The 20,133-nt window shown below is 36.2% G+C and overlaps 2 protein-coding genes across 8 annotated transcripts in view; one reads left to right on the top strand and one right to left on the bottom strand.

Annotated features, from left to right (window-relative positions):
• Nucleotides 1-916, top strand: part of LOC145944155 (UDP-glycosyltransferase UGT5) — a 185,772-nt gene extending 184,856 nt beyond the window's left edge. Inside the window, exon 4 of the mRNA XM_083052308.1 lies at nucleotides 779-916. The gene's annotated coding sequence lies outside the window, so the exon portion shown is untranslated. The remainder of the gene's footprint in view (nucleotides 1-778) is intronic.
• The window catches only part of Tmtc2 (Transmembrane O-mannosyltransferase targeting cadherins 2), a 299,799-nt gene that overhangs the window by 82,430 nt on the left and 197,236 nt on the right, over nucleotides 1-20,133 (bottom strand). For all 7 annotated transcript variants that reach the window (XR_014426625.1, XM_083052298.1, XM_083052297.1 and 4 more), the window contains 3 exons: nucleotides 8,729-8,969; nucleotides 6,119-6,415; nucleotides 757-1,654 (listed from right to left, as the gene is read on the bottom strand). Coding sequence is in view for 6 of the 7 variants with exons in the window: in XM_083052298.1 (XP_082908424.1) it covers nucleotides 757-1,654; nucleotides 6,119-6,415; nucleotides 8,729-8,969 (1,436 nt within the window). In the remaining variant the exon portion in view is untranslated. The remainder of the gene's footprint in view (nucleotides 1-756; nucleotides 1,655-6,118; nucleotides 6,416-8,728; nucleotides 8,970-20,133) is intronic.

The following is a 20,133-nucleotide window of genomic DNA, read 5'->3' as shown; positions in this document are numbered from 1 at the left end:
TCTTTATGTCTTTAATCCGTTCGGCGAACAGGCGGTAACGCACGACGGACACATCGGGGTTGTTCCTCTCTTCCTTTTTATGTCCCTCACGTATATATAGAGAGATACGTTCTCATAAATACCGCATGCATTTAAGGGTGGCTCGTGTGGTCGACGATGGAACGGACGCGGCTGATAAAAGTGTCATCGGCAACGACGATACTTTGCGAGATACCGAATGCATTAAAAGCTCGCATTAAAAAAATACATTACTCAGCGAAAAGTTCGAGTTCCTTTTTTAATTGACTATTTTATTTGATGAAAAATTAGCTATATATTTCGATATATTTCTTCTTTCTTACTCGTCATCTTTTTCTCCTCATCTATCACACTTTATTTCACGTTTTTTAATTCTTTTCTTCCTACGCTAAATTATTAATATTGTATATGTCTACATAAAATATTGTCGACCCCTCGAAAACTTTCATCTAATTTCTAAACCTAAAATTCTACGCTGTTCACGACCACTACAAGTTTGAAATTTTTTATCACAAACTTTTGATAACTTTTAATAATATAGTGTATATATATAACTTTTCTCATTGTAAATCTTGTGCGAGGATATATATTAAAATCTTTCCAAGATATATAAAAGATTGGATTAAACAAGGAAAACAGAAAAAAAATCGAGTTTTCTTCGACATTTATGAATTCAATCATGCCTCCCCCTTTACGCTTCTTCTTAAACATTTGATTAATAATTAATCGATCACTCACCTTTCGGCGGATTGACTTGCAGCGCGGATCTGTACAAACTCTCCTCATCCCTCCAGTCGACGTTTCTCACCAGCGTCTTCGCCGACATGACGCAGATGAGGATCGCCGTCGCCAGCAGCACCACCCTGCCGCGCGTTTTGGACCCGTTTCTCCTCGCTATCCGATAGCATCCGGACACCGCGGCGCCGATGACCAGGCAGGCGCCCACGCTGGGCAGGTACAGTATCCTCTCGGCTATGACGAAGCCCACGTAGAAGAAGAGATTGCTCGCCGGCAGGAACGGGAGCACGAGGAAGCCCAGGGATACGGCGACGGCGGTGGCCGCCGTTTGTCGGCCGCCAACGTTGACGCCAACGTGGTTGCTGCTCGGCCTCTTGGCACAATGACAATCGCCGAGCGGACTGTTGTTGTTATTGTTGGCCGCTCTGCAGCCGTCGGTGTGACAGCCACCGGCGCGTCTACCGGCGCACACGGGACACCTGGACGACGTAACCGAGCGCGCCGAATACGCCTGCTGGCCCACCGTCGTCGATGACGAGTTACGTCGACGTCGTCGTCGCAGACCCCTGACGGCCCAGAAGGCGGCGCCGATCAGGGCACCGTACAGGCACACCGATTCTAGATTACGCGGGTCCAGCGGGCTCGTTATGCGCGGCACGGCGTCCATCGACCAGTCGAAGCTCAGCGTGCTCGGGCACAGCAGCATTCTCGCGCTGGCTGCCGGCAGATACAGGAACGTGAGGCCGCGCGTCAGCCGCGACGGATGCCTCGCCGCCGGATTGTCCGCGCTCGCGAACTCGGGTCTGCTGCCTACGAGCCTGAGTCGACCCAGGGCGAGCAGCACCAGACCGCCTGACAGAATGCCAACGCTGCGACCCCGAGTGAATCCGCAATTACCCTGAAATTCGACGATTGACAGATATGTATGTCATTGCTCGTGTAATTCCGACGAGCTACGTCGAACGATGATTGTCGTGCTTGCGGGGGTTGCACGATCATACGTTGCGCATATAGATTAGGTTCAATTAGGCGATACGTTATATCGATGTATAACGTGTATTATTATGAAGAAACTTCACCGTTTAATTTTTTTAAAAGATTTGCAGCAGCCAAAATCAAAAGGTTAAATTCTTCTTAATAGTTGCGTATAGTAGATCAGGGGATCTACTTAAATCTTGTAAAAAAATTCCTTTATCTGGTCGATGGATTATAAATTTTATTTAAGTTGATTTGTAATATATGCATATAGGTATTATATATATTATATTATATAATAAACATGTTATATAATTATTTATTTTTTTTTGCAGTGATATAAGGGCGACGTTGTAGATTTAAAGTAATCCAGCTAAAGATATAGCACATATGTGCACACGCGTACATTATGTTGACACACGTGCGCGCGTGAGATACATGTGTTGCTCGCAGGTGTGTACAGAAATAATAAAAGTACCGTAAAAACGCATTACGAGGAGGTATCTCGGGAAATATGATACCGTAATAACGGGACGGTTATTCTTGTTGTCAGTTCATCGGGTATACGTTGTTCCAGCTATTGCTATACATGCGCTTGCGCTCTTTCTCTCTCTCTCTCTCTTTTTTCCCCATGAATAAACAGAAAGGAAAAAGGAGCGAATTGCAAGTATGAAAGCTTTCACAGTCGTCGGGTTGTGCGATGTTTGCTACGGCGAAACACGGCACCGCATCCGACCGGAAGGTGGTTTCGGTCGGATGGAAAGGAGAAAATCGTTTGTCCGACGAATCGGCGAACAAGACGCGTTTCGCCGTACAATACTCATGTTGACGAAACGCGAAGGAATAACAGACGCTTTGTTGCGCCCTTCACCGCTCGCGATGGACAAGCAAAATGTTATTGAAGAACGGCAGGGAACTCGCGGGGATTTTGCTTTGCGCGAGCAATCCGATTATAGTTGTTCCAGCGAATTCATAAAGCGTAAATAACTCTGGTCAGTTTAATTATTTAAGTATTACCCGTAAAGGTATAATTATATGACATAAATATTATTATAAATATATATTAATAGTTAAACAAAATTTCTGTCAATAAAAAATTAGGGAAATAATTGACAGAGAAAAAAAATTATTTCGTGCTCGATACTTGAAAAAAATTATAAATTTCTTTTTTACGAGGTGGCAAATATAACACGCATTTTTCTTTTTATTAAATTAGATTGAACAAAATTCGCGCGTAAAGGGTCTTAATGAAATCTCGCCCTTTCTGCGCGGTAATCGTGGCTGAAAACGCGATTCGAAAGTTACACAGACAGTCGGATCAGGCTGAAATAATAGTTTGCGGTGAATTTATAATTCACGTTAAGCACGATTACGCTCTTTCGCCGAGTGCCGAGACATTCGTCTCATATCTCCGACTGCAGTAGGAATGGGGAACTGGCACAAAGTGCGGCGCAAAGTTCGTTAAAAAAGTTAGCCGACGCGAAATTTAATACCCCCACGTCGTTGCGTTTAAGAACGAAGTGTCGCGCGCGCGTTTTACCGCACGTTGTTTCCGGTACACGCCTTATTACTTCGCATTACCCTCGGCCTCTTATTCCATCATCTTTTCGCGATCTCTCTCTCTCTCCCTTTTCTCTATTCCAATTTCGTATTATTTCCAAGTTTCTTGGACGCGAAGCAGAGGAGAGAAGAGACACTACACGCGGAAGATTTGTCAGGGCATGGCCGTGAATAGTTTAAAACTCTCGCCTTAATAAACGAACGATACGTCGCGCTTCGTGCAAACTTCCGCCAAGTTCGTTACAACCGTAAGATGTAATTTTCCGGGCGACGCGAGCGGCTGTAGCATCCGGGCGGCGCGTCGACGGTTCCGTAACCGCTAATTCCTGAACAAAACTTTTGCTATAAAGACTTCCTGTGACAGCAACAATTATCCGTTATTACGTACAATAAGGCGCTCTGTATGTTTGCCAAAGTCCGTGTAATATTACGCGATTAATGTTAATTTACTCGTCGACTGCCGTTCCGGAAAATCAATCCGACACCGGAAAATTTCCGAGGGAGAGGAGAACGGAGAGAGAGAATCTTTTACTATTCAACATAATCGACTCCTACACAGTCCAGTTTTTCGGACTGAAATAAATTAATTTTTTATTCTACGATTTAATATTTAAAAACTCGTCGGCTAATGTTCCTATCCGAGTTTCTATTTTTCGATAATGTGATTAAAAAAGCATTTAAATACTAGCAATTTTAACATCTCGTCGATAAAATCCGGATGCGTCCTTGCATCTATCTGATATATACTGGAATTAGATACGAATATACTGAGGATTATCGAGGCTGCGCGCTATAATTGTCGTAATTCCACCACTTATCGTGGCTTCTCTGCGCGATATTGTTTTATCTCCGATAAAACGGCCAACGACGAAGCATCGAAAAACGAAACAAACGTCATCAGAACCGGATTTAACATCGCGGCGATATTTCAAGAAGAGATATCCAGCCGCGTTTGTTCGATACTCTTTTTCCCCCTCTGCCAAATCGATAATCTGAAAATCAGATTTTTTCCAATTACTTCGCGATCGTTCCGGACAGCTCGATCGTAACTTAATAAATTTTCGCTCTCTGCCCTTCTCGCGCGCTTTTCGCGTCCATCCTCCTTGACAGCTCTAGTTCTCATCTGCGGAACGTCACGTCTCGTTTGTTTCCCGGCCTCGCTGCAGTTTCCGTCGATCCACGCATATTTCCGCGCGACCGAACAAAGCGAGTAGAAAACGAAAAAAGATGAAGCGGCACTAGCTACCAGCAGTGACATTTCCGCTTTCGAATAGCGAGACATTTTGGACTTTGTGTGATTCGTATAAAAAAAAATAAAAAAAATATCTCAATGCTTTCTTGTTAAAAGTTTTATCGATTATTAAATTTTTTATTCAACAAATAGTTATTTAATAATTATAAAATATACATATATAAATTTAGCGTTAAAATATCTTTGATGTAAAATATCGAGCCTGAAAAAATTATCTTTTCACGCTTCGAATTCTTTCCTAGAATTTAATCCTTAATCCGCGCCACCGAAGCGCATTCGACTGCAGGTTATCCTGGTGGGAAACGATGCACACGATGGATACTTTGGACTGAACGAGAAAGGAGTGAAAGCCGCAGAGGGGGGTTGCAGCAGACGGCGGACGCGAGGAAGGGACGGAAATATAATAAGAAGAGAGATACGCGAGAATGTGGGGGATGAGAGGAAACGAAGAGAAAGAAGAGAGGACGTGCAGAGGCCTCATGGCGCTCAGAGGGGCGTCGGAAGATGCGAACGATCCTCTTGGCACCCCTCCAATCCACCACCGGTAAACGGGGGGAAGAGACGAACATACGTCATGCATCACGCGAAGCGTCCGATGCATCCGGATGCAATGTGCGAGAAAGGAGAAGGCGAATGGGGGATTTCAGGGAGATTTCGCGAGAGAAGGAAGGAGGGATGAGGAAGGGTAAGTGACGACACACAGTAGGCGCCCGAAGGTGGAGGCTCAAGATGGGCGGCTTGCCGTGTGTGCATCAGCTTGCTGTCTTCCCCAGAATGTAGGTAGGATGCAGTGCCTCGCAACGGCACTGCGTTATCGGTTACACGCTTCTCCGAATCCGTACGTGAGCACGCGCGGGCTCCTCTGTCTGTCTTCCGCCTTGTTTCCCTGTCGAAACTTTCACGCTCCGCGAAATGCGAGACGAGACGACGAGACGACGCGAGTAAACGACGGCGCGACGCTCTCGCGCGTAACAATCGCGGAAAGCAAATCGCGCGATGACGCGTCCGCAAACTGATATCGATTCGCGAGAGTTCTGTTCAACAATCGCGTGATGAAGATGATGAGTTAAGTTCTCTAGTTTTGTGCGATTCAAGATACTTTTAATCTAGTTTGCAACACTTAAATGCACCTACTTAGATGTCTAATGTCTTTTTTATGTATATTGAGTCTTCATTAAATGAACATATCGCTGTCAAAACATTTATTTCTTAAAAATAAAACTATATATTTAATTCTGATCGATATTCCAGATAAATTCTTGCATTCGGATTTACTGGACTTAATTTCGAATATATTTTATTTATTTAATATACTGTTATATATTTTATATATTTATATAACAAAACGTCAATGATTGTATCTATTGATACAAAATAAACTCATTTAACATTCGAAGATTTCGGAGTAAAAGTAGCAGAGATGTGCAAATTGTAATTTATAAAGACTTTTTTCAAGGATACTTCATACTTCAAATAAATCTCAAGTAAATCGAGAAATGCTCCTTAATCATCTCCGAATGTTTGATTTGGCTGCTGCAAATTTCGATGTGGGTAATCAAATTATTAATCACTTACCTTTCGACTTGGCTCGCCGCGACAGAGCTCCCACAGAAGGCAGAGAGCCAGAGACGATATGCCAGTTTCTTTGGCAAGGGTGGCCAGCGTCGATGATACCAAGGCCAGCAACAGAGGAAACGGCGATCTCGTGCGATTACAATGGGCCGAATACGTCAAGAAAGATGTCAAGGTCAGGAAGCAGGCAAGAAGGTCGGCACGTCCGACTATACCGGCCACAGCCTCGCTGTGAATGGGATGGACCGCAAACAGGAAACCCGTGATCGCGTGCGCGAGATTGCTCCTTCCTGGCAGGACCTGCAAGTGTAATTGCGGGTATCTCGTAAGGTACACATGTAAACGTCTTGCGAGGCAATCCTTCAAGCGAGTAGGAGGGTTAATTAACTTTAACCGTTAATTATCTCACACTGTTACAAGAATTGCCTGACTTGAATTTCAATTAATTCTTTATCGAGCAAACGGGGAACGATAATTTTAACCATCTTACCAGAATATTAAAAATTTACAATTTTTTTGCTTTTTGTATTATGTATGTTTTTCTGTATGAAATATTCAAATCAAAATTTTAATTTAAAAAATTGTAATATATTAATATCAATTAATATCAATGTTGGGCGAGTATATATTGACAAAGATATATTGTAATGTTATGTGTATTACAGTAGAAAAAGTCGTGACATTTTCGAGAAGCGGATAAAGTGAAAGTCGATTAAAATATAAAAGGAATGTTAATAATATGCAAATTTATAAATATGTAAAAAGAAAGAAGAGCACAATTCGTAATTTTTTTTTACGCGACATTTGGTAATCGTCCGTAGCGATCATTGATGGGAGTATTCGAAAATTATACGATTCCGATGCACTTTTGCAATAAGGGGATAGAGGCTACGACGAGATGGGCGGAATTTCGAGCAGGGAAATTGTATAAATGTGTCGTATATTTGTTTCGCGCGCGTCGGTAGAAACTCGAATCGATGGCGACGAAATGGTACGGAAGGAAAATCTCTCGGAATCGAAAACGAGAGGAGGGAAACATTCGCGAGGGCGAAATGCCGTACGGGAGATATTAATAATATGCATATAATTCAAAATGTTGCTCTCGAAGTACGAGAAGTACCTTCATTAATACACTTAGACTCAGTTAATTAGTGTGACAGTTTCATTACTCAGCAAAGTGCTGTGTGTATTAAATTAACGCGGCTCTTCATACTCTTACTTCGCGCGCCCATAATAACGCGCTAAAACGATTTGAGTTGCTAATGAACTTATAAAACGGTATGCAACTTTGATATTACTGCTTATTTTCACGGTTCCAAGATTGCGCTAAGTATTTACATGTAGAATTCTAGTGGAATTTCTTCATTTCCAGTAGTTTCATTTTTCTAACGTGACTTCGCTATTTTAGAACATTTTTTTCTATTTTATTTCAAGACTTGTCGATACTATTTACTTTGATCTATTGTTGTTTTCATCTATTTTTAATTCATATTAAACTTAATCAAAGCTACACATTTAATTAATTAAAGTTCATGTTGTTCAATGACATTTATATAATTTAGTAAAAATGTGATTAAATTTAATATATTTTAGTGCTTATAAAATTATGCTCTATTTGAATTAGTACACATAATTAAATTTGATTTAAAGTAATACAATTATAATTGAACTTGTGTAATTAGGTTGTATTTTCCGCGACTCCTCAAAGTACCACCCTAAAGTTAAATACTCTCCAAGTTAAACACGGTGACCGAAAGAGGTGATGTAAAATTAAAGTCTCATTAGGATGATAGGTCCTCGTCGCGGTTCTTTTGATCTTCCAACGTATCTGGAAGTTCTATTCGAGATGTCGCGTGCAGTTACACCGAATCACCATTACAGTTCCTTTTCACGACCGCCCTACGGTGCCTTCGGAATAAGAGGAATCCCAAACTAACTAAAACGAAGTAGCGTCGTAAAATTAAAACCGCGCAGTAGGCTTGTGTCAAAGTTAAGCGAAATCTTCGTCTTTATTTGAATTCTCCCTCTCTCTTTCTCTCTTTCTGTCGACAATTCTCGACGGAGATATGTTCCGGTAAGTAAAATAACAAGGATTTCTGCGGCTTTATTTCGAATATAAAACGGATCTAGAATTTAGTTAATAATTAGATGGATTTATACGACTTTAAACTGTAAAATGAATCGAGCTCTTCATTTCTTCCGACAAAATTATGCAAGTTTAATGCAAAACAATTTATACAAATAAAAGATAAATTTATCACTAAGATAACTTTCAAAATTTTATAATATTTCTAATAGTCACACATACATATCAAAATATACAACACCTATATGTATATATATAGGATATTATCAAACCTCTCGTGACATACAATCTACATGTGTCACTATTAGTTTTTTACACTATTTCTTTCTATCGCAGTAATATTTGTATATTATTTAAAAGAAATTGTAGCGATGTAATTTTTCTTCGCACAGACGTATAACCAAAATTTTAAAAATTCTATCGTATTCATTGCTTATTTTGATTTAAAAGGTAGAAAATTTTTCTTAAAGAAAAAGGTTTCAAAATTTGTATTTCAAAGAATATAAGAGGGTGATGGTAACACTCACCTTTCTGGCAACCTTGACGACAAGAATGGTACAAGCGGCATGCAACGCTACATTCACCAGATGATAGCCCCAGGGTTCAAGGCCACCTAAAGAATGATTCAGACGAAAGGTGGCCACGCAAAGCGGTCGATAACTGCCGTGCGAACCGCGTTCCGTCAGCGGTGTTCCCCAAAAATCATTCTCGAACAACCGGTACCATGGTGTGCTCGCCAGTAAGTCAGGGTTCGTCAAGATTGCTCTTCTGTAACAGAGAAACAAAAGCTCACATTATATATCAGTATTACGAAACATAAACGTTTTGTATACTTTTATACACATATATATTTGTGAAAATATGTAATTTTCTAATAAAATATATATACACAATTTTATTTTTGTATTAAATTGCTGATCATAAGCAGCTTGAAATTATTTCAGCCACAGATTGAGTTGCAAAAAGTATAATAAAAATTCATATAATTATTTAAAAAATATATATACATATGTATATATATTTATAATTATACAATTAAATTATAATACGATAAGAAATTGAATTTATAAAAAAAAATTACAAAGTTTATTAAATAATAAATTTCTAATAACTAAATATCCTTCTAAATATTAAATGACAATGACAATGACAATTTGCGGAAAGCAGTGTTTGAATTTATATACCGAAATCTATCCGGATTCGACACGAAAACAATAAAGCTAGTTATGGAAAATAAAATGGCAAAATCAATTTTTTTACATGCCACGATTCGCGTGTAACGTAATCAGTGTATGATATGCTAATATAACTCGTACCGGATTACAACAGCAAACCATGTTAAAAATCGCGATGTATTATTATACCTAACGCAATTCAATCTGCGGTTAAAATAAAATAAGCCGTTTCAATTTGCCTATATACGCCATGCAATTTAATACGGGACTTGCAACATTTCGGTCAGTTCATCGCGTTAACCGCATCAACCGAACTTCTCGGGCCGAATGCCAGCGACAAATCATTTGGGATGGCATTTAATAAACCATTTTTATCTTGCGTCCGTAAATTAATTACTCGCGGCGCGAACACACCATCTACATGCATGTATTAGTTGGCAGAAACAATTTTCGCGCTCGTTATCGTTCGGTCGTTCCCTATCAGTGTGTAAATATCATTGCTTCGACGCATTCAGATCTCGTTCGAGAGTTTTACTTCCGAAAAATAAAATTGGAAATTAATAAAGAGTATTATTTGTTTGACAGAAAATATTTGATAAAATCTCTATTATATCACAGTAATATTTTCATATAAAACCATTACTTTTAAACGGAGATTTACAAAAATACAAAAATTATACGATCGTACAAAGATCATAAATTGTAGAAATTTTAAAATTACACACCACACATATATTGGGATATTTTATATATATCAGAATTTTTGAAAGTCGAGATAAAATTGTCAAAAAATAAGAGATTCTTGAATGTGTATATATTATAGGATTTTAAGTTTGAATTCATTTCACGAAATAAATGGAAGTCGCGGATAATATAACTAGTTAGATGCGCCACTTCTTATATGGGGTACTCGTTATTATCGTCTACTTCGCCGGCGAAGCAATCGTACGCCAAGATCACTTACACAGGTCGTAGTGTTAACCTACGAAAATGGTTACGATGGCGATAGTGCTCTGCTGAAACGGCCTTATCGCCCGCTCTTATATCGTCGCTCGCACATTCACGGGTACATATGTATATTTCTACGTGTAATAACTGCAAAGTGTATTTCGAGCACTTCATGAACCTAAGAGTCGTCCACGAAGAAGGTGCTGTAACGACAACGACGTAGTTGCAGAGGATCGGAATGGCGCCGTTTGCTTGGCGCATTTTTGTCTTTTTATTGAAGCCTTAAATGGAAGAAGCTATATACAGAGCTCTTCTCCAAGTTCATTCGATAATTTAAAAACTTTCCTCTCGTCAACGATTTTTATATCTTCGCGTTGAGTAAGTACCGATTTAAAACACGGAATGTGTAAGCGATAAATAATCTGTGTAAAAAACAAAATAATGTTTTATTGCGCAAGTAAAACCAATTGTATAAAACTAATAATATAAAGCATACGTTTTTTAATATCTTTACTCACACATAGTATTATAAATGAAACCGTTTATCGACGTAATTATTCAAATGATTATGGTTTTCACCGTGATAATAATATGTGTTTTATAATAAAAGTATATTTTTTTATATCAACTAATAAAATTATCCAATCATAATCGGTGATTATCGAGTTAGTTTATAAAACTACCGGTATCCCACGTAAAATAATGTTATCTCTTTCCTGGATTACATTTTCAATTATCGTATCGTTATGAATAAAACATAAAAGCGCAACGCAATGCGGAGGTAATTATTACATTGGGAAACTAAACGTTGCGACTGTATATACATATATATGTATTTTTATGGAATAAAAATATAATAATTACGTATATAATAAAGATAGAATATTCTTAACGCGATCTTTTTAGAATTATCCGTGAACTCGAGACTAAAAAAAAATCACAGAAGTCGATACGCAAAGAAAGCAATTACCGCGACCGCGCTTTTACCTTAAGAAATTCTTTCTTATCTTCACGAAAGAACATAATTGAATCCTTACACGACTAAATCCGTTTATTTTCTCAAAGAAAGGTGAAAGATTATCGCAACAACAATGTGTACAAGCGTTTCGTGCGCTGCCTTCGCGAAATGAATAAAGTTAAACGATAACATTTTACGCGGCTAAATCTATTTTTATCTCTCAACGCCGTGTCGAAGGAAATTTTCTATCATTTTGAATCATTTCAATTGCCTCTCGCCGTGATTTGTATCGTGCGCGTTTCGCGAATTATGAATGCGATACGTTATATATATATAATCTAGTACTCTCGCCTTTACTTTCATCCAATTAACGCGGTTCTATGTTGGACGCGCTGTAAAAAGATTTGTAAAAAGTACGTCACGACTCGTTACGTCTCGTCGAACTTTTTCTTCGTCGGATCGTATAGACGATCCTTTGCCTCGGGCGAAAAGGCGTTCTAATCGACGGCTGATCAATATTCATGGGTATCGATGAACTCGATGTTTCGGTTCGTCTCCATCAGATCCTGATATCAAAGGTTATATTCTCGGTGAGTATCTATATCGTCGTGAAAATAGGATTTCATCGACTTTGGATCACATAATGTTTAACATTCCAACAAACTAAAAATTTTCTTCTACTTTCATTTACTGCGTTCTTAAATATTTTTTTTTTCGTCTTGAATAACATATATGTCGTATTTAATCTATATAATTTTTTTTATTTAATTCTCACAAAAGTGATAATTGTTACTTTGAAAAGTTTATAGAAACGCATATAAATAATATTTTACGGCAAAATATTCTTTTTTATCTTTTATCACATTTTTTTCTTTCAAATCCACAAGCGCAATATTTCCATATATTTAATTATAATATTATTATAATTATTATGATATTAATTATGTTTGAATAATCCATAATTTCTTCGCATACACATAAAAATACAACATTACTATTAATATATTTATATAAATTGCATTTTAAATTTCTCTTAATTTTAAAAATGTATTAATTATATTTTCTACCATAAATATTATATTTATATTTGTTCGCAATTGGAGAAAATTATAATCATCAAAATTACATCAAATTATCGAAATATGAAGTAACAAAATTTAATAAATATAAAATGATTAAAATAGAATGTTTCTATTATAATTAGAGACAAAATGAGTAAATTATCGGAATTTTTAAATGCAAGACATTCAGACGATTATGATTCGGGGATGCATATTTAAAAGTACACATTTTTCTTATTAATCTGCGAATAAATTTCGCGCCGAGTTCGCACAAAAATCTCGGTACAATTCGGGACGTCGCGTAAAACGCGCGACACCAAATTACTTTCTTGTTAGTCGCTCTCGCACTATTCCCGTCATTTTCCCGAATAATTTGTTATGCCGGAATGAGTTTGTCCGTAAAGTTGCGCTCGTCCTCGGGCGCGAGTAATCGAGATTGCGCGTCCTCGACGCTTTTTCGCGGAGCTTTCGTTTGCCATTCGTCCGCCCGCCCGTGCCGATTGGCTCGCGTGTAATGAAAATTTGTAAAATCTCCCGGCGAGAGGCGCGAACGACGACCGAGATGGGAGGGAGCCATCAATTAATCCCCATTCATGCCGATTGCAGCATTCTGAAAATTCGCGCCGGGTGTCGTCGCATCCGCCTCGTTTAGGAGTTATTTTTCTGTCGCGGCGCTTCCCGATTTTCCGCCTCGCTTAAACGAGAAGCGCCCAAGTAAGTCGCTCCTTTCCACTCACGCATCCCTGCAATTGAATTCGGGAGTAATCTCCGCCGCGGATCCTGAATTTCGACATAGCTGCTTGAGTGACGTACGCAAAAAGAAGTGAGTGAAAATGGGACAGAAAAAAATTCGGAATATATGCTTCTATTAAAAAAAAAATATATACAAGATATTTTTAATATATTATCATATATGTTTGATAGTCTTGCGTTAGTTAACGAAAATTTACGAATTTAAGAAAAGTCATATTAGATATAAAATTTAATTTAAAAATTCTGTATGCCATTTTTTTATCTTACTTATTGACTATATTTTTATTTGACTTTAATTCTTAATTTTTCATCCTTTATCTGTAAGATTTGCGAGATGACGCGGCGAAGTTAATACATGGCATACCGGAACGAAACGAGAAAATCAACGTCGAAATTTAATCTCGATAATGAACGTCGTGGTCGCACCGACATGCGCGTGTTTAATGGCGCGTGTAGATGTACGAGATACATCCGACAATTTAGAGATCGATCACTCTGTCATCACGGCGGGTTTGCACGTGGTCGATTTCAGCGCGGCGGTGGGATATATTTGCATGAAGAATTATTTCTTTGAAATCCGCGCAAGAAATAAAGACGCCATATAGCAGGACATCGTGTACAACAGTTCACGATAACGCGCGTGACGTTAATGAAACTCGAGCGCACGAAGGGATACGATATTTTTCTGTCATAAAGTTGAACTTTTGCGCCAAGTACGTAATTGTTTGAGCATATCCGTTCTCTTTACACCATGCACTTTAAATTCTGTTTTTCTGCGAATGTCCGAATATTTTCTTACAATCGAGTTTAAATTGCAAATTATTATTATATCTCTGTTAAAAATCATGAAATGGATAATTACAAGTTCAAACTCGACGCTGACATTCACCCGCTTTTAGAATCGTCTTTAAAAAAAAAAGATGATAATCTCCGAAAAAACGACGCGGCGTCGTGACATATTCTTCACGTGTCGCGTATGACAAATGTAAACGTTCGCGGGTCGACGAAGCCATTAGGAAAACGAGTGTATTCTTGTTGACGCACGTGCACACCCACACATATATACACATACACAGTATACACACATTCATGCGCAGTTATGACAACGCGAGCGTGACGTTAATGAAGCTCGTCCTGCGACTTGCGAAGAAACGGCGCGACGTAAATGGATTCGGAAGTGGGACGGGTAGCTCGCGTTCTTTCCGCTTTTTCGCTCTGCCTTCCCCGCATAGTCGAGTCACTTAATACTCGTCCGACCCCTTTAAGCCTCATCGACTTACGTAAGACGACGCCGATTCAATTTTACGCCCTCCTTCCCGTGGAGGGCGCGGACCGAATCGGAAAGCGCTTAACGATCGCGGTCAAATTAGAATTATTGGGCACCCCCAAGCGCGCAGAAATGAATTAATAAATTACGGGGAGCTAGGTGACTCTCCCTTTCCCTGTTTCCACCCTGCCCTGAGGGAAGGGGGGGCATAGATACCACGCGCGACCGCGATATTAAAATCGACGGATGATTAATCTCCGTCCGTGGTTTCGTCCGGTTCGCATACAGTGCTGGTATGAAAGAGCGGAAGAATGGCGGAAGTGTGATAGAGAGCGGGGTGCAGGAACGAGGAAGCTACGATAGAGAGCGAGCAATAAGGAAGAACGAGAAGGGAAGATGTTCTATCGATTACATCTAGTTTCTATGGCGAATCGATGTTAAGAGAGGGAATACGAAGATGACTGAATAAAATGCAATATTGATCGAATAAAGTGTTGCGTTAGATGTTGATGTTGTGTGGTGCATTTCCTATATATGCATCGATTCTTCTATTATCTTTCTAACATTCAAACAGATTTACCATTGTCGTCTTAATTTATAGTATCTTACACTGGTGGATCCTGGGGGGGGGGGGGGGGGTTAAACCCCCCTTGCAAATGAAAAGAAACATTTTGCTGAATTTGTTTAAAAAATATAAATAAAGAAAAACAAAAATTAAAGAACTATCGACGACAGGATCCGCTAGTGTATATATATAAGTATAAGATACACTGTAAATTATATTCATTACACATTCAAGGAGTTAAGTATAGATTAAGTCAGACATAGGACGAAATGATGAGATAATTTCATTGCACGAAAATAATTAGGTGAAATTCTTTATATCTATATAATATATATATATATAATATATATTATATCTATATAATATATATATAATATATATTATATAGATACAAAGAATTTCGCCTAATTATTTTCGTACAACAAAATTATCTCATTATTTCGTCCTATGTCTGACTTAATCTAAACTTAACTCCTTGAATGCGTAATGAGTATAATTTACAGTGTATCTTATACATACATATTGTATATATTATATAGATATAAAGAATTTCGCCTAATTATTTTCGTGCAACGAAATTATCTTAGCATTTCATCCTATGTCTGACTTAATCTATACTTAACTCCTTGAATGCGTAATGAGTATAATATATATTATATCTATATAATATATATTATATAGATACAAAGAATTTCGCCTAATTATTTTCGTACAACAAAATTATCTCATCATTTCGTCCTATGTCTGACTTAATCTAAACTTAACTCCTTGAATGCGTAAGAGTATAATTTACAGTGTATCTTATACTTTTATATATATATTTTTTATATATATTATATATATATATATATATATATATAAAAGTATAAGATACACTGTAAATTATACTCATTACGCATTCAAGGAGTTAAGTTTAGATTAAGTCAGACATAGGACGAAATAATGAGATAATTTCATTGCACGAAAATAATTAGGTGAAATTCTTTATATCTATATAATATATATTATATAGATACAAAGAATTTCGCCTAATTATTTTCGTACAACGAAATTAACTCATCATTTTGTTCTATGTCTGACTTAATCTATACTTAATTCCTTGAAAGCGTAATGAGTATAATTTACAGTGTATCTTATACATACATATTGTATATATTATATAGATATAAAGAATTTCGCCTAATTATTTTCGTGCAACGAAATTATCTCATCATTTTGTCGTATGTCTGACTTAATCTATACTTAACTCCTTGAATTCGTAATGAGTATAATTTACAGTGTATCTTATACTTTTATATATATATATATTATATATATATTATATTATATTATATATATATATATATAAAAGTATAAGATACACTGTAAATTATACTCATTACGCATTCAAGGAATTAAATATAGATTAAGTCAGACATACGACAAAATGATGAGATAATTTCGTTGCATGAAAATAATTAGGCGAAATTCTTTATATATATATATATATATATATATATATATATATATAAAAGTATAAGATACACTGGAAATTATACTCATTACGCATTCAAGGAGTTAAGTGTAGATTAAGTCAGACATAGGACGAAATGATGAGATAATTTTGTTGTACGAAAATAATTAGGCGAATTTCTTTGTATCTATATAATATATAATATATAATATATTATATAATATAATAATACATATATATATATTATATATATGTAATAATATATATATACTGAGAAAATTTTCTCTTAGAATTTACCCTGAAAATCATGGTAATCGTGGGACAATATAGTATGAAAAGAATTTTATGAGAATTTCTTTGATTAATATTTATCACAATAAAAATAATATCTATCACAATAAAATATAAAACATGTTTGATTAATTTTACTAAACTGCATAGTTTATATTTTATTGTAATAGATATTATTTTTATTGTGATAAATATTAATCAAAGAAATTCTCATAAAATTCTTTCCATACCATATCCCACGATTACCATGATTTTCAGAGACCATAAATTTCAAGAGAAAATTCTCTCTGTGTACAATTATATATATATTTATTATATATTATATTTGATATATTCTGCGAATATATCAAATATTCTGCGAATATATCAAATATTATTCAAATAGAGATTTTAAAATAGATTACCATTTGAGATCCACAAGCATGTTAATAAAAGAATTAATAAAAGAGCTAATAAAAGAGTTAATAAAATAAATAGATTTATATTACAGAAAAACGTAACAGTGTGAAAGAGCAGATTAAAGAATATTACTATAAGATATATAATGTAAGAATATATATTATTTACATATTGCAACTGTGTTTCGAAAAGGAATGCGAATGTGTGTATAATTTTATATACATATATAAAACTAGTTTTCCTTATATGTATTTAATAATTAAATGTGTTTTTAGTGCAGCACGATTCGTCTTATATATATTTTCAGTCCTGTTATGTTTTATTACTATTTTACTGCCGTGTTTTATGATTGTAAAATTTTAAAATCGCATCAGCAACTTTATCTCGATAGCTTGCGATACGTATTATACGAGTCAAGTTAATGTCGGAATATCTGTACGCACTACACGTAATGTCATCATCTCAACGTGACATCAAATATTCTTATACAGACCTCAAATGGCGCAATATACATGGACTATCATAGAACTGGACCGCTGCCTTTAAAACCCATATATGAATATTTGATATTACATTAACGTGACATTACGTATTAGTATACGCAATACGTTTTATAAGATGCGATATATCGTCTCAATAGAAGAACCGAATATTTTTGCAAAGTATAGCACATACTGTTGTTAATTCGCCATAGTCATTGTTATCATTCATACGGTGCGATTCGAGCAAGAAGATAGCAGTCCGACTTCTTTTATGCATCGTTTTTGAAATACACAATCGTGGTAAGTACTATTATCTATTATGTTTATAAATAATATAATTCTTCATATAATTCAATAAATAATTCATATCTTTTAATTTTGCTTCTTCATTAATTATTTACATAAAAGTTTATATCAGAATTAGATTTTCTTATTATATTTTATAAAAAATTGTATCTATAAAAGATTTTTTCCCGAATTTTACATAAAATTTTCGTATTAAATATCTATTTTGAAAAACAAATGTAAAATTTAATTGTGCATGATTATTTTTTGTTATATTAATTACTCTCTTTGAACACTTTTTTAGTACATAATTTAAAAATGTTTTTATTAATGTTTTACAGATCAACATTGTGTGCAACTCTGCCATTGTTCATCGTATATCGTAATAATGAGTGATAAATTATTTTTTATTATACATATTACATCAGAATTATTGCAAAATACGATATCATTACTTCTAAAAAAGTAATATAATTCTATTAATCAATTTAAGAGGCAGCAATTCGAATTTGAGAATAGCAGAACAATCGACTAAGTAACGTGAAAATTAAGAAATGAAAAAGAGAGAGAGAAATAAAAAAGAGATTGAAAATATTTGTTTCGTAACATGTGAATAGTGTAACGGTTATTATGAGAGAGAGAAAACTTTTATATTCCTATCTTTTTACATTACAACGAGCAGTGAGAAAATCGATTATGCGCCATCGCGCGAACCCGTGGTATTATCGCAAATGGAAATTTTTTGCAACGTGGTGAAAACCTCACCCAGGCCGCGCGATCTCGTAAACTTCTGCCCCACGATCATTTCCATTCCCGCATTAGAACGCACATTTCGATTCGGCCGTTCAAATGAGAGTCTCGTTAATCCTCCGATAAAATAAAAATTCGTAATGATTAGACGAACTGCGGCGGAAGTAAAATGATGACGTTCGTTTGCTCGTTAAAAGCTTTAAATATTAAAGTTTTGAAGTTTTAAAATTACAGGTTTCCTCTGATTTGTTTCGACATTTGGATGTTTCGCGTATAAAAAACGATTTCCTTCGCAATGTAAACGGCATTTGTAAACGCGTTTTTCGCTTTGTACTCGTCTCCGTGTTTTCTCGCAGGCTACTCGATATATATCACGCGATTCGTGTCGAATTTATAATCGTTGCGATTCTTTTGTCACGCGATATTACAAAGACCACTGTCGGCAGGTGAAACGCGCGTCATCGGAGTACTCGTCAGTAAACGTTTTACAACTTCTACAGCTTCTGTGTTTACATCCGATATCTGGCAAGCTTTGAATTTCACAGGAAAACTGTGTGAATTTTATACTGGACGTAGAAAATAAAATCACGGACCCCGTTAAATCAATTGTGGTAATATTTAAATGTTTTCATCAGAAAGAGAAATCATTATACGTAAATATCGAAATTATAATACCAGAGCTTCGCGTTACAATCCAAACTTGATTTGCCGCAATAGCTTATGACGTTAAAGTCCCAGCGCAGAGATATGCTCGATACAATCGATCGTGATCGAATTTCGCAGCGCGATTTCCCTATTGCGCGATAAGGTGGTCTCTATTGCCGCGACTGATAGAAATTCACACCGATGAACGCGACGCGATACGGTGCCGCATCTGCGGCGAGAACTGGTTGCTCTCGATCCCAGGGGATGATGCGGTGCGTGGCAATTTGCAGATTATCCTCTCTCTCTCTCGCTCTCTCTTTATCATTCCTTATCTCTCGCTAACCACCGACCGCTTTTTCTACTTTCCATCGCAGATCTTATGCAAATAACGAAGGAGCGTACGAAAAGATGGGAATGCAAACAATTAAAAGAGAAGATAATATAAATAAATACGCGGAGAGAATTTTCTTTAGAATTTACCCTGAAAAATTATGGTAATCGTGGGACAATATGGTATGGAAAGAATTTTATGAGAATTTCTCTGATTAATATTTATCACAATAAAAATAATAATATCTATCACAATAAAATATAAAACATGTTTGATTAATTTTACTAAACTGCATAGTAAAATTAATCAAACATATTTTATATATTTTATTGTAATAGATATTATTTTTATTGTGATAAATATTAATCAAAGAAATTTTCATAAAATTCTTTCCATACCATATTGTCCCACGAATACCATGATTTTCAGGATAAATTCTAAAAGAAAATTCTCTTTGTGTGTATATAGAAAGGCGAATGCCGATACAAATTTGTTCTGTTTTAAGAATAAATCTCTCCAGAGTGTGTGTGAGAGATATTACATATTAATAAATAATAATCAAAATTAAT

This window comes from Prenolepis imparis, unplaced genomic scaffold (genome assembly GCF_030444845.1).
Source record: "Prenolepis imparis isolate NDT839.2.m4 unplaced genomic scaffold, iyPreImpa1.0 SCAF_12, whole genome shotgun sequence".
Classification (NCBI taxonomy): domain Eukaryota; kingdom Metazoa; phylum Arthropoda; class Insecta; order Hymenoptera; family Formicidae; genus Prenolepis; species Prenolepis imparis.
This window is presented reverse-complemented; position numbering and strand designations above follow the sequence as displayed.